The sequence below is a fragment of the Peromyscus eremicus genome, chromosome 1 (genome assembly GCF_949786415.1).
Source record: "Peromyscus eremicus chromosome 1, PerEre_H2_v1, whole genome shotgun sequence".
NCBI lineage: Eukaryota > Metazoa > Chordata > Mammalia > Rodentia > Cricetidae > Peromyscus > Peromyscus eremicus.
The window spans coordinates 76,463,025-76,487,933 of record NC_081416.1 but is presented as its reverse complement, the minus strand read 5'-3'; the positions used below and the strand labels follow the sequence as shown (position 1 = coordinate 76,487,933).

Here is a 24,909-nt window from a genome sequence, read left to right as displayed (position 1 = left end):
GAAGGTGGCCAGAGCCTCAGACAGACAGAGTAGCAAGTGCAAAGGCCAGGAAGCCGAGAGACATGTCTGAGCTGGCAGGAACTGGGAGGCAGCAAGAGTAATTTTGGGAACAAGTGGGAGGCAGATGGTGGAAACGTTGCCAGCAGCCCCATATACATGAATCAGATAAGAAGCCATCTACTAGCTACCACGAAGAAGTTGAGGTAGGATTATGAGTTCCAGGGCCACACATTGACGTTCTGGATAGGGAGCTGGGGGGTGGGGGCGAAGCCCAAATTCTATGACAAGAAAATTAACTATAACAACCAACTCTTTAGTCCTGGAGTAAAGCTGGCCAGCCACTAAGCCTCAGAAAGCTCTGTATTTGCCTCAGCATTCACCATATCGGTGAGAAAAGACACCAATCAGTGCGTTCTGACTTCCTTCTCCCCGTGCAGTGGGTGTGCTGAGGCCCAGAGACGGGAGTGGAAAGCAAGGCTGGAGTAGAACCAACATCTGGAGGTTGGAGGGTGAAGTCTGGGGGAAGGGCACCCCAGTGTTGATGGTTCTTGCTTATGTGAGAGAAGCCCCAGTTCGGCAGAGCTAGTGAAACCTGGGCCCCACCCACCTTGTGGGGTCAATCCCTCTCCCTGACCCTGGAGGAGACTGGAAGTGGGACCTAGTCTGGCTCAAAGGAGTAACACAGGGGACCAGAGGGAGACAGGAGTCACATCGTGCCCATAACCGTGTGGCAGAGCTGGGGGTGTCTGGGCTAGCAACAGCAGCCACTATTCAGTGTACCCACCCCGCGTCCTCATTGGCTGCCTGCTCTTCTTCCGTGATCCCCATGCCTGGCCATGCCTCCAGTGCATCTCTGGCTTTAAACAACCCCAGGGGGTTTCTACAGCTTCCACAGGAACTTGGGAGGACCTGGATGGTCTCCCACGCTACTGCAACAATTTGAACACTCTACAGCCCCTGCCATCGCTGCTGGGGTCCCAACTGGGCCACTGACTGGCCATGTGGGCTTGGATAAGTGAACCTACGCTCTGTCTGGTGCGTCTGAAACATACCCAGCCAAACAAGGGCTCTCGGTTACCAACTGACTGACGGTCACCTAAACCCCAGTCTTCCTGAGCCAGCAAGACGGCTCAGAAGGTAAAGGCACTGGCCACCAACCCTGGCAACCTGAGTTTGATCTTCACAGTCCACAGTAGAAATGTCCTTCCTACAAGTTGTCCTCTGCCCTCCACACATATGCCATGTGCATTTGAGTACAGTCAATCAATCAATGCAAATTGCTTTTAATATTTCAACCCAGCCCTTCTGATGGGCAGAGCATGTGTTAGAGTGTGTGGGTCCTGGGTCCCATTTGTAGCCTGAAATCAGCCAGTCAAATGCAGTACTTCTGCATCTAGTCACAACTTACCACATCTACGAGGGCCTGTACTCAACTTTCACATTATTTGTATTTAAAGCAACCTCCTTTTGGGGGCTGGAGAGATGGCTCTTGGAGAGTACCAGGCTTGACTCCTAACACCCACGTGGCAGCTCACTCACAGATGTCTGTAACTCCAGTCCGGGAAATCCAATGTCCTCTTTTGACCTCCACAGTTACTGTATACACGTGATGCATTTCATACTTGCTGGCAAAAACACTTGAATAAGTAAGAATAATTTTTGGGTTTTTTTTTTTTTTTTTTTTTTTGGCTTTTTCTATATAGGCTGTCTTGGAACTTACTATGTAGACCAGGCCTTAAACTCATAGAGATCTGCCTGCCTCTGTCTCCCAAGTGCTAAGATTGAAGGTCTGTGCCACCACGCCCAGGAATAAAATATTTTTAAATGTTTTTTATTTTTTAAAAAAGTTATAGCATGATCCTCTCTGAATAATAAACAAACAACAAAAACGTCAGCCCAGCCCAGACTTTGGCAAAGACCAATTTAATGGGATCAGAATCCTGTGAGACATCCTGGTTGTGTGGCCGTCAGAAGTCACTCAAATTCTCAGTGTTTCAATGTCCACACTTTCAAAATAGAGTTAATAAGAGTAGCTCCCTCACAGGGTTAGAAGATGATAGCGGGGGACACGTCACAACCCGCCACCGAAGTAAGTTCACCACAGTGAGAGTGGGAAGACTGAGGGGAAGGGGTGGGATGGAGCCCAGACCTCTCTCCTGCTCCAAGAACCTCTCTTCTGGCCCCTCCTGGTCACCCGCCTCCCACCCCGCAGTGTCTGATCACCCGCCACAAGCTGCCTTCTACCCTCAACTGTTCCCGTCAGGCCCCTTGACTTAATTCTCACATGACCAACATGAGAGGAGGTGGGTTTGATGGGCCCCATCCACAGAGGGAAGAATGCAGATCTGCAGAGGAGGCTGGGGCAAGACCCCTCCGTCTGCTTTGCATGGGAGCTAAAAGAGGCTGGGCTCCTGCCCCTCCCCCTCCCAGCACCCCAAGGCATTATCTCCAGGCAGCAGGGGCACAGCTGAGCCTCCTGGTATCTCTCTGATCCCCCAGATTTCCGGTTCCCCAAAGACAGCTCAGGATGTGGGGAAGGAGGGGCATGGAGAGGAGGAGGAGACCAAGCAAAAGACAGATGAGAGAGAGAGAGAGAGAGAGAGAGAGAGAGAGAGGAGGGGGAGGAAGGGGGAGGGAGGGAGAGAGAGAGAGAGAGAGAGAGAGAGAGAGAGAGAGAGAGAGAGAGAGAGAGAGAGAGAGAGAAGGTAAAGGAGAGGAAGATGGAATGACTGTTACCAAGGGACAGTGGCGGACACACAAGAGGGAAAATGCTTCCCAGGCAGAAGCAGACAGACAGAAAGACAGGGAGAAACAGACAAAACATACAAGAAAGAACAGACAATCGGTGTGGGAAATACACTCCCACCATTCCAGTACTGGGGAGGTGGGAGCAGGAGGGTCAAAAGTGGAAGATCGCCAGGCATGGTGGTGGCCTTCAATCCCAGCACTAAGGGCAGAACAGGCAGATCTCTATGAGTTCAAGGCCAGCGTGGCTTACAGAGAGATTCAAGCCAGCCAAGGCTACAGAACGATGTCTCAAAAAACAACAAAAAGTTCAAGGTCAGCCGGGCGGTGGTGGCACACGCCTTTAATCCCAGCACTCGGGAGGCAGAGCCAGGTGGATCTCTGTGACTTCGAGGCCAGCCTGGTCTACAGAGCGAGATCCAGGACAGGCACCAAAACTACACAGAGAAACGAAAAAAACCAAACCCCCCCCCCAAAAAAAAAGTTCAAGGTCATCCTGGCCCTCAACTACGGAGTGAAGTTAAGGATCAGCCTATGCTTAAACAGTCTCAAAGAAAAAAAAAAGTCAGAAAGGTGACACACACACATGCAAAGGGAGACAGAGGCAGAGGCGGGGACATCAAGAATGAGACAAAACCGAAAGCAGTCTGTGGGAGAGGGAGAGAGGAGGGCCTGGGGTGTGGGGTGTTGCAGGGACCCAGAAAACAGAGAAAATTAGTAAGCTCACGAGTCTGGTGGGAGAGGGTGAGAAGTGCTTAGCACCTACCAGGTACAGGAGGGGGAGGGGTGGCCCAGAGGCTCAGCAGGAGGGCAGGAACCCTGCCACCTTCTCCCTCCAGGCACTAGGGACCCCTCAGCCCCCTCCCACCCACCACCCACCCCGGGGTACTGATGCTCTAAGTACCCACCCCACTGTGCTCACAGGCCTGTGTCCTAGAGAAGTCTAGGTCAGTGAGAAGTCCTGTGGGGGAAGCGCAACAGAGAGAGAGAGAGAGAGAGAGAGAGAGAGAGAGAGAGAGAGAGGAGAGAGAGAGAGGGGGGGGGGTTCCTGGGAGCCACTCTGAGGGACAAGCCAATGAGTGTGGTGGGTGAGAAGGAGAGATTCAAAGCAAAGACTGGCCCCGAACTATTCCTGGAGGGAGAACCACATCCTGACTAAGCCTGGCTGTCCTCTCTGGGCCTCATTTTTCTCTTGCTGAACAGTAGCATAGAGACGCCATCCCAGGATGAACAGAATACACACACATACACAGGGCGCTGCACATGGCATGTGGCGGGTGCCTGAAGCTGGGGCCCTTGCTGCAGCTGGTGCTCCCCAGCATCCTGTCTTTGTGAGTCAAGACGCTTTCATTTACAAACAGCAGACACCCAGCTGAAGCCCAAGGGTGCTGCAGAACCACTTCCAATAGCCAACTGCATGGGTGGGCCTGACCTCTCCTCAGGGTGTATCCAGGCCTCAGTGGAGTTCTCAGGAACCTGCCTCCCTCACCTCCCCATGGGGTCCTCTCCTCAAGGCTCCAGGCCTGTGTCCCGCTCAGTGGCCTCGGGGAGAAAGAGCAGAAAGAGCGTGTCAGGGAGAACTAGCTGCCTGTAGTTAGTGACTCTTCTGCTTTGCCGTGTCTTTTCCTTCACCGACATCTAATGGTCACACAGCTCCTCTTCCTCCACCCCCCTGCCAACTGTGATTCTGTTAATAACCGTGGAGATAGCTGTGTGGCCTTAAGAAAACCATTTAAACTCCTGGGCCTGGGTCCTTGTCTACAGAACGGGGCTCCTGTGAGTGCGGTTGTGAGTGGCTGACACACATCTCAGCAGTACAGCACCTGCTTTTCTTCAGATGCTTTCTGATTTCCAGTCCCTTTGAGTTCAGGGTAGAATATATAACATGGGCAAGCCTAGGCTAGTGCCTGGGCTAGGCAGCACATGGGAGTTCTATCAGCTAGTGACTGGTTCAGGGGAGCCATGTGTCCTGATAAAGCTCAATAAGGGTAATTTTAAGTGTTTTTGCTGGCGAGGCCGAGACCATAGGATCCTAGGATGTGGTCCCTAGAGCAGCCAGAACCATCACATGATCACACAGGGAAAAGCTGAGAGCTGGGGAGACGGCTGAACGGGTAAATTGCTTGTGCTACGCGTGAGGGTCTGAGTTCAGATCCCAGCACATGTGTGAAAATCCAGATGTGGTGGCAAACAAGGAGCTCTGGAAGGCAATGATCAACTAGGCTCTCCTAGTGCCTCCCAGACACAGCCAACCAATCACTGTGGTCGCTGGATTGTGTGGCCGTTTCTCTGTTAGCCCACAGCCTCCTCACGCTCTCCCTCCTCTAGGCCATTTGCCTCCCCTAGCCAGCCTCCACAACTAGTACAGAGATAGTGCTAAAACAGAAACTTGGCCAAAGTCATCCTGGGCTCCACAGCCTCCAGGGACCAGCCATGGTCTCAGGATGAAGCTGTCGGCCTACTCAGCCCCTCCGTCCACCCTCATGTCTGTTGTGGAATAATCTCTTTGTACACTGTGAAGATATGTCATTCAGATTAGCTTAATAACGAGCTGAATGGCCAATAGCTAAGCAGACTTTCTAGGTACAGAGGATGCTGGGAAGAAGAGAGCTAGTTAGAAACAAGCCCAAGCTATCTGCCGAGCCTTCATAAATAATAAGTCGTCTCTGTGTAGTGATTTGGCAGCGGCTGGCAGGACAGAGAAAGACTAGCTACATGGGTCTGTGCTTTCTCTTGTATCCTAACTAGATTTTCTTCAGCTCTTCAAGTCACCTCAGGGCTTTGGTATATGTTACCCCTAAAGCCTGGAGCACCTTGGTTAATTCATCCAATTGTCACAAACCAACCAATGACACCCTCTCCCATGGCTGCTTGTGCCACACACACGTGCCCACCCTTCCTTCCTGGGCCTTGATCTTGTTTTTGTGTTGTGTTTATTTTGTTTGTTTGTTTTCCCGACAGGGTCTTGCTATGTAGCCCTGGCTGACCTGGGTGGGACTTGCTATGTAGACCAGGCTGGCCTTGAACACACAGGCTCTGCCTGCCTCTGTCTCCCAAGTGCTGCAGTTAGACACACACCACCATGCCCTGGCCCTTGATTATTATGAAATCACTCAGATCTGAAAACACTTGAAGAACTATTATCCAACACTTGGGGAACCCTCCCCGATCACACTGTTTTTGGGGGAGGCAGTGCCGGGGACTGAGCTCAGACCTTCCCATGTGCACAAGTGCTCTGCCACCGACTACCCCAGGCCCAAACTGCACAGTTCACTGAGGGCTTCGCTCAGCTCCCATCTCAGTTCTCTCCCTCCACCCAAGGTAACACGGCCCCAAATTTGGTATTATTTACCTGCCTTGATACACCACATTCGGGTGTCCCTGAGCAACATGTACAGAGAACATCCCTAATCCAAACATCTGAAACCCAAGATATTCCAAAATATAAAACATTTCGAGTGCTGACATGATGTCCTGAGCAGAAAATCCTCTTCTGACTTCATGGGGTAGGTTTCAGTCAAACGTAGGTGCATTCAAAATAATGTATAAACCTGCCTTCAGACTATGTGTAGAAGGTGTATATGAAACATAAGAATCCCATGTTTACATTTGGATCCCATTCCCAAGATAGCCAAACATCCCAAATTAAAATAATAATAATAATAATAATAATAATAATAATAATAATAATAATAAATCCAAGCAGAAGCAGAAGCAGATGGACTCGATGAGTTCAAGGACAGAGTTCCAGGGCAGCTAGGGCTAAACAACGAGACCTATCTAAACAAAGGAATCCAAACCAGCACGGAGCTCCTGGCGAGGAACCCACACGCATTTCACATCTTTAATTGCCCTCACATGGCTCCTTTTGCTGCCTCCATGCATGCATGCTCTGCCAGCTATGTCTCTCCTCCTGACTCATTCTGCTGCTGGCATCCCACCAGGGGCGGCATCCCACCAAGGATGGCATCCCACCAGGGGCGGCGTCCCACCAGGGGCGGCATCCCACCAGGGGCGGCGTCCCACCAGGGACGGCATCCCACCAAGGATGGCATCCCACCAGGGGCGGCATCCCACCAGGGGCAGCATCCCACCAGGGACGGCATCCCACCAAGGATGGCATCCCACCAGGGGCGGCATCCCACCAGGGGCGGCGTCCCACCAGGGACGGCATCCCACCAAGGATGGCATCCCACCAGGGGCGGCATCCCACCAGGGGCAGCATCCCACCAGTGACGGCATCCTGCCCTTCCACTAACACTGGGTCGCTCTGTGGCGTCCTGCTGTGATCACTGCAACACTGCCCTGTACAGCTTGTGCCTGTCCATCCACTGAGTTGGTAAAGGTTCTACTCAGGGAATCCACTAAGTAAAAGGGCCTGTCTGTCTTCAGCTTTACCATTTGTTGCTAGATTTTTTTGACAAGGTTGCTCTTTCTGCCAATTTGTCTTTGTTAGTAAACTGCTATTGGTACCTCTGCCTATTCCTCCTACCCCCGACATCCAGATAAAAAGATCTAAGCCCATTCATTAACTTACACCGAGTCTTCCCACACCCTCGCCCTTCAATCTGCTGCAGCTGGATAATCTGAAGGGCTTCCCTGTCTCCAGCTGTTGGCACTTCGCAAAATAACCAGAATACAGAGGCCACCAAAAAGCATCGTAGCGACTCCGGAGGCCCAGATCTGATCATAGATTGACCTTTCTGACTGTGCATCTTTGAGCAAGTTACCTCACCTCTCTGAAATCTGTTCCCTTACCTACAAAATGTCATAACTGTCAACAGGGAAGCCACAGTGATTATGGGAGGAGTACCTGGAACTCAGATGACTTCAGCAGCCAGGGAGAACTACTAGCTCTGTGTATTCATCAGAGCAGCGTTGGTTAAACAACGGACACTCCAAGTCAGCTGCTGACACACTGTGATTTACCGGCCCACATGACCCAGAGGTTGTAGAGGTCACCTTGCTCGTTTGTGATTAGATTCAGGGAAATGGTCATGTCTCAATCACCCTTCTCCTTTCCATGGCTTCATTCACAGGCAGGCCATGCAAATGGGGTCTCCAGAACTACATGCTTCTGGCCCAGTAACAGCTGGGATCGAAAGGGGTCTCATGAAAAATCCCAGGCCCATCCCACGGCCCAGCAGGCCACAGGCCTGACCTGAACCATCGTGCAAGGCAGGAGAGGACCAGCTCACGTCCCAGGATGGAGGGCTGCGTTGGCGCCTCTAAACCCACAAAGAATGGAACTGGGACAAGAGTGGGTTCTGAAGGAGACCAAGAGAAAACTCCCAGAACATGGGCGATGGAGCCAGGCCAGACAAATAAGCAGACTCACCAGGCCATTCCCACGTCCAGACCTAGTAAACCGGCAGTGAGACCTGCAGACATGTCACCACACAGCGGCACTGTGCTGGCTACACCTGAACTTCAGGCGCCTTAGCCACTTCGGTGGCGGGTAAGATAATTTCCCACTATGTGTATTAGGCTGGCTTTAAACTCTTGGGCTCCAGAAATCCTCCCATTCCACCTTTGGAACAGCTGAGAGTACCAGTATACGCCACCATGTCTGACTTGCTCAGACCACTTCAGTTATTTCACTGAGAACCACACAAAAGACAAGACCCAAGATACCTCCCGAGGTCATCAAGGCCAGCCCTTTGCAAGTAGAAGGAATGAGGGTCACCAAGGTAGGGTCTTGCTGCTGGCACACACTCCCACTCAGAGGTGCCCTGTACCCTGATCTGCCACTGTCACAATGAACAGCTGCACGTCCATGAACTATCTGTGGGGAGATACATTCTGAACCCCAAAAGGGCCAGGCTGGGTCAAAGGCCTCACTTAAAAAATGGCTAAGTCCAAGTCATGGTCTTCTGTCACTTACAGCCTTTAAACCAAGACAGTTAAGAGGGCGTTGGGCCCCTGTGATGCAGACTTGGACACACACACACACACACACACACACACACACACACACACACTCACTCCTAGACCTACAGGTCATGTATGCCCACATTCACAAACATCCCACAAAGAAAAGGACGGTCCTCAATCCAACACCACCTTCACTCAGCCTTCCAGGACCCCACAGCCAACAGAGCTGCTGACAGCTATGCACACCAGTACACACCTGTACTCCCAGCACCAGGGAGGCAGAGGCAGGATGATCACCCACAAGTTCAAGGCCAGCCTGATCTACACGGCAAGACCCTGCCTCAATAAAAACAAAAAAACAAAAGGAAGACTTTGGGCCATCACGGCCTTTATTCCATGACAGAGTCAAGCAGGAACTAGATTCATTCTCAGGCTTCGTCAGAAGATGCAGAATACCGGGGACACAGATTGGTCCCCAAAGTGACAATAAGTTAGGGGGATTCTCAGACTGTTGACAAGGCAGAGCTCAAATGGGACTCTCTTGGAGTTACTTCCAGCTGCCCCGTTCTGCCCTCCCAGCAAGGCTAGTTCCAGGACAGATGGCTGCAGCTGAAACACAACAGGGCGGGGAGACGGGGGCAGAGTCACCGGATCATGCAACCAACCGGGTACCCAGGCCACCAAGTACGTGCCTAACCATTGGGGGTGGCCAGGAAGGGGCTCCTGGAGAGAAGGCCCAAGGCAGGGGTGGGGACAGAGGCCACTCACCAGGCTCTCAGTTAAGTTCCTGCAGATTCTCATAATCGGGAGCTTCCTCTCCCTCCACTCCTTCCTCTTCTTCATCTTCCACCTCCTGGGACTTCAGGGTGGCTGGGAGGGAGAGACAGAGGAGACTGGGGTTCAGCCTGCAGGCTCTCTGCTGAAGGCAGCTCCCCAGCTTCTGCCCCCTTACACCTCGATACACACCCAGCTCAGCCCCGGTCACTGGCTGCAGCTCCTGGGACACATTCACATACTCCCGGCTCCCATCTGTGGGGGACAGATCAAGACGGACAGTCGCGCGAAGGGCAGGCCATGTGGAGGGTGGGAGAGGCTATGGGCCGTACACAGAGTGCAGAGTCACCTACCCAGAGACGCTTCTGCACTCTCCTCGCTCTCGGGGACGTTCACGTAATCTTCACCCGACTCCACTGTAGGACAGAAATTGCAGTGTAGTTACTAGAAGACCCTCAGCCAGGCACTGGCTCCCAGAGGCCCCCCTCAGCCAGGCACTGGTTCCCAGAGGCCTCCAAACACAGCCTTCCCCCAAGGCAGTCCCACAGGAGAGAGAGAATATGCAGGAGAAGCCTGGGAAGGGCAAGGGCCATGGAGGTGGACAGAGATCCACTGGACCAGAGCCACTGGGGAAAATCAAACAGTGACAGTATGGGACTCTGAGAGTAGGCGGGGAGCAGGGATCAAAGGAGCTCAGAGGACAGACATCTTGGTGGCATGTGGAAGAGATGGCACACTTGGTCCAGATGGTGTCCCCTCTTCATCAGACCTGTCTGGCTTCTCAATATTACTACCACTGCCCATACTACACCTTCCCAGGCCCATACATATCACTCACTTTGTTACGTGGCTTTTTGCTTTCTGGTTTCACAGCTGCCTGGATTCTGTATGAGCATGTAGACAAGCTGGGCTTTGGAGCCAAATATCCTGATTCAAATCCCAGTTCCAGCACCAACCAGCTATGTTACCTCAGATAAGTTACCTAAACACTCTGTGACTCAGTTTCCTCATCTGTCAAATAAAGTTCATATCAGGACCTGCCCCGCAGGACTATTGTGAGGATTGAAACAGTAAATAGTAAAATGGAGCCTGCCATACACTATGTGCTACCAAGTATCTACTAATAAACCCACTGGGTATGGCAACACATGCTTGTGGGCCCCGAAAGCTGAGATAGGAGGTAACTTGAGCTCCAGGGTTAAAGGCCAAATTGGGCATCACAATAGCAAGACTATGTCAATCAATCAGTCAATAGAAATGAAAAAATAAACCCTAGCATAGTACAGAGACAGAAGTGAGGGGCAGGAAGGAAGGGGGTAGTCAGCAGAGTACCCAGGAACTGTGAGGTTTAATGAGTTAATGTATACTACAAGGGCATAAAGTCAGTCCTCAGGTACCAGTACCTCTGTTAGTATCTTTGTGTGTATGCTATGCAGATGCACACACCCATGAACACGTGGAGGCTTTATCCACTCCACCTCAGTCCACTGAGACAGTACCTCTCGATGAACTTAAAATTAGTCATTTTGGCCCTAGCAAATGATTCTTTTATCTTTACAAATTTGCTGAATTGACTCACTAAATCCCTAACATAACCCAGCAGACATACCCAGGAAATGAGTGAGGGGATGGATGGATGGATGGATGATGGACAGATGGATGGATGAATGGATAAAGGATGAATGGATGAATGATGGATGGATGATGGATGGATGGATGGATGGATGAACGGATGGATGATTGATGGATGATGGACAGATGGATGATGGATGGATGAATGGATAGATGATGGATGGATGATGGATGGTTGAATGATGGATGATAGATGGATGAATGATGGATGGATGATAGATGGATGGATGAATGATGGATGGATGGATGGATGGATGGATAGATGGATGGATGGAAAGAATCACTTAAACAGTCTCGGGGTTCGGGAGAGAAATGACAAATTAGAAATCTGGACTACAAATAGAACCAGGTGTGGTGGAATATGCCTACAATCCTAGCACCCAGCAGAGAGAGGCAATTGGATCTCTATGGATTAAAGGCTAGACTAGTCTACAAAGCAAGTCCCGGGGCAGCCAGGGCTACACAGTGAGATTCTGCCTGAAACAAAACAAAGCAAACAGAGCTAGGGTACAGACATAATAGTCTAGGGTAAATACAGAAAGTTGGGTATTCCTGAATTAAAACTCCAAAATTCAGAATATTCCCAAATCCCAAACCTTTGAGGTACTGGTGTAATGCCACAAAAGATTAACTAAAATTTGCATAAACTACCTCCAAAGCTGAGCATAGTGGCATACACCTTTAATCTCAGCACCTAGGAAGCAGAGGCAGGTAGATCTTTGTGAGTTTGAGGCCAGCCTGGTCTACATATCAAGTTCCAGGACAACCAGGGCTACATAGTGAGACCCTGTCTCAAAACAAAACAAAATCCTACCTTCAGACGAATATATATATCTCCAACAAAATTCACTATATACCTGTAGATATTCCCAAATCTGTATCGTGGTATTTCAGGTAAGGGACACTCATGCTACACAGAGAGAAGAGGATAGAACACCAAAGATCACCAAACCCTAAGGGAAGTTCAGGGAAGGACAGCAGGAATGGAAGAGACCGACGCAGCCCAAGAGAAACAAAGACCACATGATAAACAGAAGAAAGCTTCAGTGAGAGAGCGTGTGAATGAGAGACAGACAGACAGACAGAGACAGAGACAGAGAGAAACAACCTCTAACCAAAGTTCTTACAGATACATTAGATGATATTGCTTCCATGAAACAAGAACAGGGCACTATACAAAAAGAACACTGAGAAGCCCCCAAAAAGAGCTTTCAGATAAGAGAAATGACTTTTCTCTTTTCTTTTTGTTGGTGGCAGTGCTGTTTTGGTTTTTGAAGCAGGGTCTCACTATATCGTCCAGGCTAGCCTCAAACTCAACCCTCCTACCCAGACTCCTGATGCCAGGGTTATAGGCGGGTGCCCTCGCATCCAACCCAGAAATAAAATTTCAATGGAAGGGTTAAAGAAGAGTCAGGAAATTTCTTAGACAACAGAAAAAACGGTAAGACAAAAGAGGGCGGAAGGAAGGAAAAGCAAGGCAATCCGAAGTGAAGAGCAGGAAGTCCAACATCTGAAGGAGGAAATGGAAGGGCGGCGATCATCTCAGAAATGAGAGGGAAGAGAGGTGTCGCTAGCAGCACATGGCGGAAGGAGGTGACAGAAACCCTGACTCACTGGAGAAGGCGCTGTCTCGGAGGCCAGGGTTGCTGGGCACAGGAGCAGAGGAGACCACAGGAACGGCCGCAGGGGTGCTGTCAGGGAGCACCTCTCTGGAAGGAAGGAATGAGGAGGTGAGAAAGGGTCCCCAACTTCCACCCCCTCTCCCCCCTCCCCACTCACAGGTAGCCCTCATTGGGATAGTCGTCCTCGTCCTCATCTTCATCCACATTCTCACAGGCTGGCTCTGTGAGGAATGAGAAGTCAACGTGACCTGGGACAGATCCAGCCTCCCCACCCCGCCCAGTTCCCCAGACCCTAGACCCACCCTGGTTCTCGTAGCTCGCCACACTGTTGGCTTCAAAGAGAGAGGGGGAGGAAGATGGAGTCAGCTCAGGCTGCACACCCTCTCCCCAGCCCACTAACCCTGTGCACGCTTACCATCCTCTGAATCTCGCCGGGAAGATGGCATCCGATGGGAACCCCCAAGGGGCTGTGGGGATCTCCTGGAAGTCAAAGGTCAGGGACCAGGTCTAAGTAGGACTCTGGGGCAAGCGGGGTTGCAACAGGGGAAAAACCATCTCCCCCCCCCCATCCTAGAAGGTGAAGGAGGCACAGTGGATCAGAGGGAGGGAGCTGAGGGGTACTCACGGAATGGGGAGCAGGTCTGGCTGCCTCAGGGGTGGGAAGGAAGTAACAAGAGGGTAGGAAGTGGCAGTTGTTCGGGGGACGGTTATTTCTGAGGACATAGAACCAAGCTTGAGGGAATGACTCCAGACACCACCACCCCCGACCCATGTCCAGGCCCCTAAGGACAGATGTACCCCTAAAAACCATGTCCTAAACAGGCATGGGGGCTCCCACTTTCCCCCAACCCATCCCAGGTAATAGCCCTACAGGCAGCTTAGGGTGAGCAGGACAAAGGCACACTCCCAAGAACCCTCAAGGAAGGCCAAGGACACTGAACTCACGAGGTGGCTTGATGAAGATGCTCCTTGGGTACAAACTGGTAGGAAAGAGGCAGCTTGGGTAGAGGCCCAAGAGGGCCCCAGCCCAAGCCCTCCGTCAGAACAAAGGGAAAACACACGGGGGGATGGGACTCACCTTTCTGTGGAGGCACTCTCATAGGAGGCTGGAGGAGAGAGGGCCAATGAGGCAGGATCAGGGTGCACCGGGAACAAAGACACTCAGTCCCGTCCCATCCCGCCCAGCAGGACTGAGGTAGGGACAGTTAGAGGGAGCCAGGGGCTGGGGAGGGCATGAGGATCCAATGGGGTGCCCAGCACCCGGTACCCCAGAGCTCCCCACTTACCTGGCAGCTCACGGCAGCGCACACACAGGGCAGCCAGGAGCGTGACCAAGAGGGGCAGCAGCAGGAGGCCCAGCTCCAGGGGGCTCAGAGTGTCTGCTTCCATCTGCAGAGCACCTGCCCCAGACCCTGCCGCGCTGCGGCCCCTCCAGGCGGAGCGGCAGCAGGGGTGTGGGACTGAGCGCGCCCCAGCCTGGGATCCGGCGGCGGCAGGCAGCTGCGTCCTCCTTTGGGGCTCAACGACCCCCACACTTCCTTGCTGGACTGAGTGTGAGATCAGGGCCGGCAGTTTCTAGGCTCAGAGCCTGAGCTGGGGCCTGTGCCCCAGCTACCAGACGCGCGATCCCTGTGCCCAGCTGTACCTGCCCCTCTCTTGCTCCCCGCCTGCCTCTTCTCCTCCTCACCACCCGCGTGCGACAGGAAGCTGTGGTGAGGGCAGGAAATCATCAGGCTCCTCAGCCGGCTGCGCCTGCCCCCTGCCCACTCACCCCCACCCAGTTGTGGGAAGGGGGAGGAGGCAGAGGGACTGTGTGAAGGAAGGGTCTCAGGCTGCAGGATGAGACAACCCCTCCACTGGGAAGGGAGACGACCTGGCCAGCTGTGTCCGCCCCCCCATGCCTGGGTGGGAGGACTGTGTGGAGCAAGGGTGGCACCGCCCCCACCTCCCAGGCTAGCCTCTGGGAGAGCAACTTCCAGGGACCACAGTGAGTCACGGTCACACTGAAGCAACTCACCCAGAAAAGAGCAGTCCTCCAGATCACCTAGCCCAGAAGACAGGGACCTACCCACAGGGTGACCCGACTGCCCTGCTAAGTGAGTCCTGAGGCCACGGACATTCCCTGAAACCAACGGCACCCGCAGAGAGAGAAGCGGCCAGTCACAGTCTGCTTACAAATTTTATTCCATTACAAATAGCACCAAACCCCTTGGGCTGCCCTAGTAGACAGGACAACCCCCATTTCTGGACCCCCATCTCTTCCCTGGACTGCCTATGTAGTGTCTGGAAGCGGGGACATATCCCAGGGCTTCCTCCTTGGACCTGGGCCTGGTGAGGGCTTCCTCCTGGGCACCTCCTGGGGTGGGCCCAGGGCCAGCTGTGGTGCACCTGTGGCTGGGTAACAGCTCCTCAGATGAGCACGCTGGACACGGGGACCCGGGTGGAACGGCCTCGCTGAGGTACCACAATCCGGTCATCTGAGGGCCCCGTCTCATGCAGCAGACCTGCGGGGAAGGGGTCGGAGCCAGGGACAATCGGGTAAGAGCCAGCAAGGGGACAGGAGGACAAACAGGCAGAGGGCACAGATGAGGCGGCAGCCCAAGTTCTCAAAACTGTACAGACAGAAAGCCTGGCACACTTCCAGACAGACTCAAAGCTGAGTGGGATGGTACCGGGAAGCTGGGACTCTCAGCCCTGGCCGGTGGCATGGGCCTGGGTGGATGGGATAGCCCGAGTGGAGGGAGAGCTGTGGACTAAGAGCCGTGGGGTGCATACGGATGAGCCAACAGATGGACAGACTGACAGGCAGTATGGTGACCGTGGGCGACAGTGGCCCTCACTGACCCTGCACGTGGAGTTGAGCCCGCCGGCGGTCATCCTCGATGAACATGGCCGTGCCCAGAAAGGCCGCACCACCCAGTGCCCCAACAAAAGCACAGAGCATGAGTGAAAACTGCAGGGCCCGGAACTCGGACAAGAAGGAAGCAGGCCAGCTCCGTCGGAGGCGGTCAGAGATCTGCCGGGACGGACAAAAGAGTCAGCCCCATAGCCCCTCAGGTAAAACCTTTGCACAACCTCCTTCCCATCCACCAGAGGCGCTAAGGCAAAAAGTGCCAAAGGTGACTATTGCCCAACTAGGCCAGGCTATCCCATCCACCTAAGCTCATATCACCAGCCACCGGCCAGCTGCCGGGGTACGGAGTACCAGGTTCCCAAAACCATCCCATCCCAGCCAAGGACAGTACTCACTAGACCAATGAGGTAAGGGCTCCCAGCATCGCCCAGCAAATGGGACAGCACGATCTGGAAGGCCTCAGCGGTGGAGCGTCGAGTTGGGATCACCACATACTAGGAGGGAAAAGGGGGTAACTCAGCAGGGGTCCCAGAGAAACCACGGCCAAAGCCCACTGTAGGCCCGAGGCAGGCCCAGAGGCCCCTCTGTGGCTGGACTCTGACATACATAGGCAGCTGAGGTTTGAAGGGGAAAGGCCAGAATTCAGAATGAGTGCCACCACCTGGCCTCGATCCCTGCTCCCTTCGGCCTCTTCTGCCCAGCGACTCACCAGTAGGATGTCAGCCACGATGGCCCAGTTCATAGACAACAGGGTCTCCCCAATAAAGATAAAAATCTGGATGGCAGAAGAGGGAGAGAGTCACGTGACCAGGCTTAGGCATTCACTCACTTAGTCCCCATCACACCCCACAAGGCAGGGGCTAGCCTCAGCACCAGCGCCTCACGTGGGAGGAGACAGCACCGTCACGCTGCTTTGCCAGCGGCCCCCGGCTGGGAAGGCCCAGGGCTGGGATTTGAAAGGAGACATTTCCACCTGCAGTCTGCTCTGAACTACTCTGCCGGCTGACTCTGCACACGCAGTTAGCTGCTGCTCGTCATCCGCGATGGCCATGGTGGTGCCCAGGGAGGCCACGCCACCCCTCCTGCCCCCGTGCAGAGATAGATACCCACTAGACCCCTGGTGTCCGACTCACGTAGGTGGCCACGATGCTGCCTCGGGCACAGGCCAGGGACAGGAAGAGGAAGGGCGCAGAGCCCAGGAGGCCGGTAGCACAGACCAGCGGGTCAGCCCGAGGGTTGATGCGGCGAAGGCGGCGGCTGATCTCCACACCCAGGCCCACGCCCAGGACTCCAGTCAGGCAAGTGATGAGTCCGAAGATGAGACTAGGGTTTGAGTCCAAAGATGAGACTCCCCCCGGCCTGATTCCTTCTCCTTCCTGTGAGGCCCTCTGACCCCGCGAGGACAGTCCACCCCAACTGCCCTCATACCCAAATCCATCCAGCACAGAACCTCAGAGCCAATGTGTTTCCTCATCACATGGTTCTCAGAACCAGAAACTGAGACTCCAAGAGTGGAGGTAGCTGGTAGAGTCAGAATTCAAACTTTTCTACCCCGAGTCCGAATCCCCCTGATATCCCTCTACCCGCAGTCACCCTGCCCAGCCCCTCCCACGTACCTGTCAGAGGAAGAGCACGATTCTCCAGGGAGACAGGGCAGGGTCTCCCCCAGAACAACACGGGAGCGCAGCAGGAACGCTGGGGCCCAGAGAGCCAGGGAGCCCGTGACGAAGGCCACGGCAGTGAAGCCAAGGGAAGACAGGACGAAACTCGGACTGTGGACATTGGGAGGAAGTCAGAGCCACGGGTGTGTCCTCTCCTCCCTTCCCGGCTTATTCTACTGTCAGAGTTGGATGTGACCTGCGTCTATATCTCAGGCAAATGCCTCGGGTGGGCAGCAATGCCTGGGTCTGGCCATAAATATGGCTTCCTGGCAGGACACAAAACTCGGCCTGTTGAAGACTGCAGCCCTCTGAGGCCTGAAATATGGAAGGAAGGGGTAAACTCACTTTCGTGCCAACGCCTTCAGATCTGCCCACCATGAGGTGGGGCTCAGGGGTGGTGAACCCGAGTGGCGCTCCACAGCTCCTCTTGGGGGCTCTTGTACCACCAGGAATAGCAGCAGAACAGCCACCACCCCCAGACCTGGGGTCACCTGGGGAAAGAGCAAGCTTTGGGATGCAGGGCAGGGGTATACTGACCCTCTGGGGCCACGGAGAATGAGGAGGACAGACAGCTTAGCTCCCCAGGTCTTAAACTCCATAAGGGCTGGCTCAGAGAAGTTGGGACTGCGGCTTAGCAAGGTTTGCCACCGGGGACGTCCTGTTTCTACAGGCCTAGGTTTGCTTCTTTTCTGGCAACAGCACCCTGATTTTTCTTCAAGGACCCCCAACCAAATTTCTCTCAGTCCACACGGTTCAAACTGGATCTAAGGCTGAACCAAAAGGGCTGTTACTCTCCGGCCTTCCATAACTGATTACATAATGGGTATGAGACCCACGTTCATCCAGTCGGACACCATCTCACGACTATTGTTCAAGGGTCTGAGGTGCCCAAGTTGCTCAGTTGAGGACGATTGCTTCGGAATAAAGTTAACATGGGGAAACAAAAAACGAGCGAATCCAGGGATGGCACGGGAGTCCTGGGTCAGCTCCACTTTCCATTAGGAACACTAATACTGTCCCTTTCTGGGGCTTCCAGCTTTACATCTGCAGCAAGACTTGTGGCTCCCTATTGAGGACCAGGCTTGCTGAGGCTCAGCTCAGCACAATGAGCACTGCCCCAAAGAAGGAGTGTATGGGCCAGGGAGCTTGCCTAGTGAGTGAAGGGGCTTGCAGCCAAGCCTGACAACCTGAATTCAATCTCCAGGACCTTCAGGTGAAGGAAAAAAACACTTCCTAAAGTTGACCTCTGACTCCCATGGTCAGGCATGCACACACACCTCCCCCCCCCCCCCAAGGGTTTCTCTGTGTAGCTTTGCGCCTTTCCTGGAACTCACTCGGTAGCCCAGGCTGGCCTCGAACTCAGAGATCCACCTGCCTCTGCCTCCCGAGTACTGGGATTACAGGTGTGCGCCACCACCACCCAGCACATTTTTTTTTTTAAAGAGAGTTAAAAAAGGGAATATCTGAAGAAAGAAAGGGAGATCAGTAAGGTTGCTGACTCCCCAAACTCTGACCAGACTTACCCGCAAAGCCCAGTGCCAGTCTCCAGCCACATCCTTCACTTTGGAGCCCGCAATGTAGCCTAGACCACTGTGGGAAGGCAAAGAGAAGAGTCACATGTGGTCAGTCAAACGCCCACCAAGCCGGGCGGTGGTGGCGCACGCCTGTAATCCCAGCACTCGGGAGGCAGAGCCAGGCGGATCTCTGTGAGTTTGAGGCCAGCCTGGACTACCAAGTGAGTTCCAGGACAGCCAGGACTGTTTCATAAAGAAACTCTGTCTCAAAAAATAAAACAAAACAAAACAAATGCCCCATCAAGCCCTCGCTCCACATCAGGACCGCCCACAGCCTACTCACCTGCCCACAGGAATGGCAAAGTAGAACACACTGAGCATCCGACTCCGCTGGTCTGCCACGAAGAGGTCGGCGATCAGGGTGGGCGCAATGGTGGAGTAACTGGCCTCCCCGACCCCCACCAGGCCCCGGGTCAGGAGGAGCAGCCAGAAACGCTGGGAAAGGAGACATGGGGGAGGTGGCATCCCACCCTGGAGCCAGCCTCCCAGGAGACCTCTCCAGGGAGTGCTGGAGAGGCAGAGGGACAGTGAGAGAGGCCTGGGTCGAGAATCACACAGACCTGGCTGGAATCCTGGCTCCACTTACTAGCTGTGACTTTGAGAAAATAACTTAACCTCTCTGAGCCTCAGTTTCCTCATCTGCAAAAGGGGAACAACAACAGTTTGTTCACATGGTACTCTGAGGGCTTTGCACTCAGTAGGTGCAAAATAAATCTCGGGTTTCTATTTTTCCTCCCACCTAGGACCCACCCCAATGGTGAATACCGATCTTAGCCTGTGGACTGTCTGCTTACCAAAGGCACCTGGACTAAGGCCAGGGCACAGGATCACCCGAGGGCACTAGGGCTGCCTGGGGCTGAGGACAGCAGATAGGGGAAGATTTCAAAGACACAGAAAAGCATCTGCCAGGGAACTGGGAGGGAAACATGGGGCATCATGTGTCTCCTGAGTTTTGGGAAGGAAGAAGTGGGTCACCGTGTCAGAGGCTCCCAGGAACGGGGCCAGAAGGAGAGCCCCATGAAGTAACCAGGGAAACACTGTGGTCTACAGAGCCAGCAGAGTGGCAGGGGCAGCACTGGAGGGTGGGTGGACAGAGGAAGTGCAGGCCAAGCGACAGCTGCCCCGGGCTGCCCTCTCACCCACACTAGCACCAGCCCTAAGAGGAAGCCCGGTCCCAGGAAGGGAGAGGACAATGGCCATTGCACAGACATCAATGGTGAAGAAAAAAAACAGTGTTTAGGTGTGCAGTGGGAGAGTTAGGGGACAGGCAAGTGATGAGTGGAAGAAAGCTCAGGAACAGTGGGCAGGAGAGGGCGGGCAGGTTAACTCAGGCAATGAAAATGTGGAAGAGGGCGCAGAGCAGGACACTACAGAGGTTCCCCCACACTCAATCCAAAATGGCTCCGAAGAACAGCAGCAAACATGGACGGGGAGTGGGGAGAAAGCACAGGGCCTCACCTCTCTGGGGATGAAGGACGACCCCAGTGTCACCAGGGACCAGAAGGCAATGCCCCCGCACATGAGGTACTTCCGATTGTACCTGTCACCCAGGTAGCCAAACACTGGTGCCAACACCATGTAACTGGAGATGAACACTGGGGGGAGGAAGAGAGTCACAGCCCGGTTCCAGTCCCTTGCTGCCCAGCCCCTCCCCCACTGCTATTCCAGTTAGGGAGCAGGGTATAGAAATGCCCAAATAGAGATCCCCACCCTCCTCTTCCCTGATGAACACCATTCCCATCCCAACCCTGTAGCCCATCAGAGCCGGGGGGGGGGGGGGGGGGGGGGGGGGGGGCGACCCAGTCTCATCTTCACAACTTTCCAAAACGTCCCGTATAGAATGGATCGTCCTGCTGGCATGTCCCTCCTTCCACCCAGCCTGAAACAAAATCCACATCCACACCAGACGCACTGTGTCCTGTCTAATCCACCCCTTCCTCTTTCCCTCCCCGCACCTTCACGACAACTGCCAAGATCAATACGTTAGGGTTCGGCACTCAATGTCCCCTCAAAGCAACATTTTCACTTCTCTCCTGAGCTTCACAAAATTCAACTGCTTCAGATTCCAACCCAGACAGTTACCCAGACTACCATCCCTCCCAACCCCATTTTCTTTTCTTTTCTCTTTTTTGGGTGGGTGAGTGGGAGGGAAAGTCTCACTATGTACACAGGCTGCCCTGAACTCATAGTTTTCCAGCCTTTGCCTCCCAAGTGCTGGGATTAAAGGATTAACACCTGCTGTATGCTTTCTTTTACATTTTTACATTTCACACTCATCCATCTGAAATTATCCTGTTTTAATTAACCCCCTCGGGCACAGGAGGATGTCAGCTCCTGCATGGGCCACGACTGTGAGTGTCATTTAACCCACAAGCTAGCACAAAACAAGTGTTCACTTCACGCGTGTTGAATGAAAAGCAGGATGGATAATGAAACCATCTAGGGAGGTCGGCTGCTTCTCTAACTCAACACCACCTTGACCTAAGACCTCACTCTCACTTCTCCACACCTAAGTGCCTCCAGTTCCGCATGGGCCTGGGGCAGGAAAACAAACACTATCTGCTTATGTGACCCTGGGCAAATCCTAACTCTCCTCAAAGTCTGAGTTTGCTTATAAAATCTAAATAAAAGCTAACTCCCCGTGCAAAGCAGGAAGAACACCACTACTGCTCAGCTGTAGAAGGATAAGCAGGCAGAAAGGCCTTGCCAAAGTCCTATAGGGCTACCACACCTCTAAGGTGCTCTACTGGGACCTGGCATATAGTGGGTTCCCGGAAAGAAAGGAGAGAAATAACGCCCCCCCCCCCAAGTGCTCTTGCTATATTTACTGGTGCCTACTAGGTGCCACACCCGGCATTTCTTAGTCCTCACACCAGTCCAAAGAATTAGCCCATTTTATTACTAGCTTCATTCTACAGACTAGAAAGATGAGGCTTAGAGAAGGTGAGCGTGTCGCCTGCCATCACATAATAAGCAGCTGGCTCCTTCTGTAAATGTCACGTCCCAGCCCTGGACAGTCCATTACCTCCGGGAGCTCTGGCCAACAAGCCCTCACTAGGCAAACCTGCATGTATGTAGGCCCAGTTGAGGCAACAAAAGTCGAGTGGCTGTGTGAGCAGGAGCCTCACTCACCAGTCTGGATGAGGCCAGAACTACTATCTCCAATGTTGAAGAAGTGCTCAATGTCTGGAAGGACTCCTGGAAAGAAAAAAAGAAAAAAAAAAAAAAACTCAGGAGAGCACGGAGAGGGGGCCCCATCCTGGGAAATTGCTTCCTTCCCCACGTCCCTTCTTTCGAATAGCAGTGCCTACCAGCCACGGTGAAGCGGTCCATGTAGTTCAGGAGGTTGATGTAACACAGCACCGCCACTATGAGGGTCGAATGGCCCTGAGACAAACCAGTGATGCGCTGCAGGCCTTCATGGTCTGGGACCTCGGGCTCCCCAGACTTGGGATTCCCCATGGGCCCCGGCAATCCCGGGTGGCCAGGCGCTGGCCCGTCATCTGGGTCATCAGCTTGGCTGAGGAACGGCGCTGTGTCGGACCCCGCCATGGTCCCAGGAGAACGCAACCGCCCACGCTCTGGTCCCACCTCCGACGGAAGGAGATTAGCGAAAGGATCGCGAGGAGAGTTGCCCACAGCCGGCTAGGAGCGTGCTCCAATGCACAGAGCACGACTGGGAAAAGCCCTGGGCTTCGTCATTCCCTCTGGTTCCAACAGAGAGGTCGTGTGAGATGCAGGTGACGCTGGGGACAGGAGCGGGAAGACGAGGACCCAGTCGCCCTCCCCACGCTGATGCTCTCCTCACCCTGGGAAGGAGCGCGCCACATTCACTGTCGCTCAGTCCCGGCGCTGCACCACGGCCGTCGCCATGTTGCCCCAGAGCAGGTCATGTGACACCGGAGCCCGACCGGAGAAAGTCACCCGGTGAAAGGATTGAGCACGTGACCTTCCACCGACTACGGAAGCCTCCAAGGCTTCTTGGGCTCTTGCACACAGCCAAGCACCATGGCAACCCGACGCCTGTTCCCACTTTCACCAGCAGTCTCCAGGGGGCCTCGCAAGTTGGCAAAATCGAGCGCCTTAGAGGGAATGCCCATTTATGCGGCTTCTTGTCATCACACGAGATAGTGAATCACAAAGGTTTGGAAATAATACAACTCTCCAGATGCTAGTGAGAAGTTCCCACTTTCTTCTTTGGTGATTGTGATGGCTTCATTGCTCAGAAATCGTTGAATGAATAACGGAGAGCAGCTGCGCCCTTTTAGTTCCCAATCTTAAGCTTTTACAAAATGTGGATATTTAGATTCCTATAGAGTCAGGCGTGGTGTCGCATGCCTTTAGTCCCAGAAGGCAAAGGCAAGCGGATCTTTGCAACTTCAAGGCTAGCTTGGTTTACATAGCGAGTTCGGGAAGTTCTGTGGAAGCCACAGAATGAGACCCTGCCTCAAACAAAAGATTCCCGCAGACTAAAAGGAAGAGGACGCACCAGTATGGCCACAAAGAGTTTACCTCCAGCAACCAAGACTGGAGTCCTCGCGCCCTCTGGTGTCTCTCCTGTAGGGTAGGCAGGGGCTCAGAACCAAAGAACTGCAGCGCCTGACACGGAAAGCCAGGCAGGGATGGCACACGCCTTTAATTCCAGCACTCAGGAGGCAGAAGCAGACAGGTCTCTGAATTTGAGGCTAGCCTGGTCTACAGAGCAAGTTCCATGACGGCCAGAGCTAAACAGAGAAACCCCGTCAAAACAAAACAAACAAAAGCCAATCCCACTGGGTGTGGTGGCTCAAGCCTCTAATCTTAGTGCCTGAGGCTTTTTTTTTTTCTTGTTTTTAGTTTTTCTTTTGTTTTCTTTCAAAGTTTCTCTATGTACCCCTGACTGTCCTAGAACTCACTTTTTAGATCAGGCTGGCCTCAGACTCACAGAGATCCACTTGGCGCCACCCCTGCCCCAGATTGCTTGTTTTTCTTAATATACATACATTCTGAATAAAAATTACTATAATCCGCCGGGCGGTGGTGGCGCACGCCTTTAATCCCAGCACTCGGGAGGCAGAGCCAGGTGGATCTCTGTGAGTTCGAGGCCAGCCTGGGCTACCAAGTGAGTTCCAGGAAAGGCGCAAAGCTACACAGAGAAACCCTGTCTCGAAAAACCAAAAAAACAAAAAACAAAAAAAAAAAATTTACTATAATCCTATGAAAGCACTGCTTTGCAATTCCACTTCCAGAGTCGGGGATGTAGCTCAGTTGATAGCATATTTGCCTATCATGGCTGAGACCCTGGGTTCATTTCTCTCTCATAAGCCACGCCAGTGAGTGGCAGGAGGCAGAGAGAGGAGGCTTGCAAGTTCAAAATGTTCCTTGATACACAGCAATAGTAAGAAGATGAGCTTTGGATACATAAGACCCAGTCTCAAAAAAAATTAAAAGTAGCCGGGCGGTGGTGGCACACGCCTTTAATCCCAGCACTCGGGAGGCAGAGGCAGGCAGACCTCTGTGAGTTCGAGGCCAGCCTGGGCTACCAAGTGAGTTCCAGGAGAGGCGCAAAGCTACACAGAGAAACCCTGTCTCGAAAAACCAAAAAAAAAAAAAAAAACCAAAAAAAAAAAAAAAATTAAAAGTAATTAAAAATAAAGAATTTTGAGGGTTTGAGGACTGGACTGTATTAAGAGTCATAAATTAGCCTGGACGAGATGATGATGATGGTGATGATAATAAATAGAGACAAAGCTCAAAATACTTAAGGGCCAGCAAGATGGCTCAGAGGATAAAATACTTGCTGCTAAGGCTGACAATCTGAGTTCCATCCCTATGACTCAAATGGAGGAAGAAGAGGACTGACTGCCACAAGCTGTCCTCTATCTCATACAGGAGACATGCACCCAAAATAAAAATGTAATAAAAACTAAGAATTTAAAACACTGTTAAATTAGAAGCTGGACATAATAGACTGCATTTTATTATTACTCAATTCATATGAAAATCATGACTGGAGACACGCCTATAGTCCCACGTGCTCAGGAGGCTGAGGCAGGGGATCACTTGAATTTGAGGCCATCTGGGCTAAAGCCATCTGGGCTATTTAATGAGTCTCTGACCCCCCCCAAAAAAAATCAATATTATCATATTTGCATTTGAGAAAAGCTAACAATCGGTTGCAGACAGACTGAAGA

General features: G+C 52.9%; 2 protein-coding genes across 3 annotated transcripts; both read right to left on the bottom strand.

Moving 5' to 3' along the window:
* Window positions 1-8,987: 8,987 nt before the first annotated feature.
* On the bottom strand, window positions 8,988-14,707 carry Lat (linker for activation of T cells). 2 transcript variants are annotated; one of them, XM_059267188.1, is made up of 12 exons: window positions 13,934-14,707; window positions 13,726-13,753; window positions 13,593-13,627; window positions 13,273-13,360; window positions 13,063-13,127; window positions 12,950-12,979; window positions 12,805-12,868; window positions 12,640-12,734; window positions 9,747-9,809; window positions 9,586-9,648; window positions 9,388-9,489; window positions 8,988-9,228 (listed from the first exon to the last, which is right to left on the bottom strand). In XM_059267188.1, the coding sequence occupies exons 1-11, from the start codon at window positions 14,034-14,036 to the stop codon at window positions 9,395-9,397; spliced, it is 729 nt and encodes a 242-aa protein (XP_059123171.1). In that variant the 5' UTR covers window positions 14,037-14,707; the 3' UTR covers window positions 8,988-9,228; window positions 9,388-9,394. The 2 variants fall into 2 exon arrangements, with proteins under 2 accessions (XP_059123171.1, XP_059123166.1); XM_059267183.1 differs by lacking the exon at window positions 12,950-12,979.
* Window positions 14,708-14,807: 100 nt separating this feature from the next.
* Window positions 14,808-23,125, bottom strand: Spns1 (SPNS lysolipid transporter 1, lysophospholipid). The gene is made up of 12 exons (XM_059267174.1): window positions 22,048-23,125; window positions 21,869-21,934; window positions 20,195-20,331; window positions 19,020-19,171; window positions 18,686-18,752; window positions 17,508-17,653; window positions 17,118-17,273; window positions 16,635-16,824; window positions 16,211-16,276; window positions 15,897-15,995; window positions 15,492-15,663; window positions 14,808-15,151 (listed from the first exon to the last, which is right to left on the bottom strand). The coding sequence occupies exons 1-12, from the start codon at window positions 22,286-22,288 to the stop codon at window positions 15,057-15,059; spliced, it is 1,587 nt and encodes a 528-aa protein (XP_059123157.1). The 5' UTR covers window positions 22,289-23,125; the 3' UTR covers window positions 14,808-15,056.
* Window positions 23,126-24,909: the final 1,784 nt, after the last annotated feature.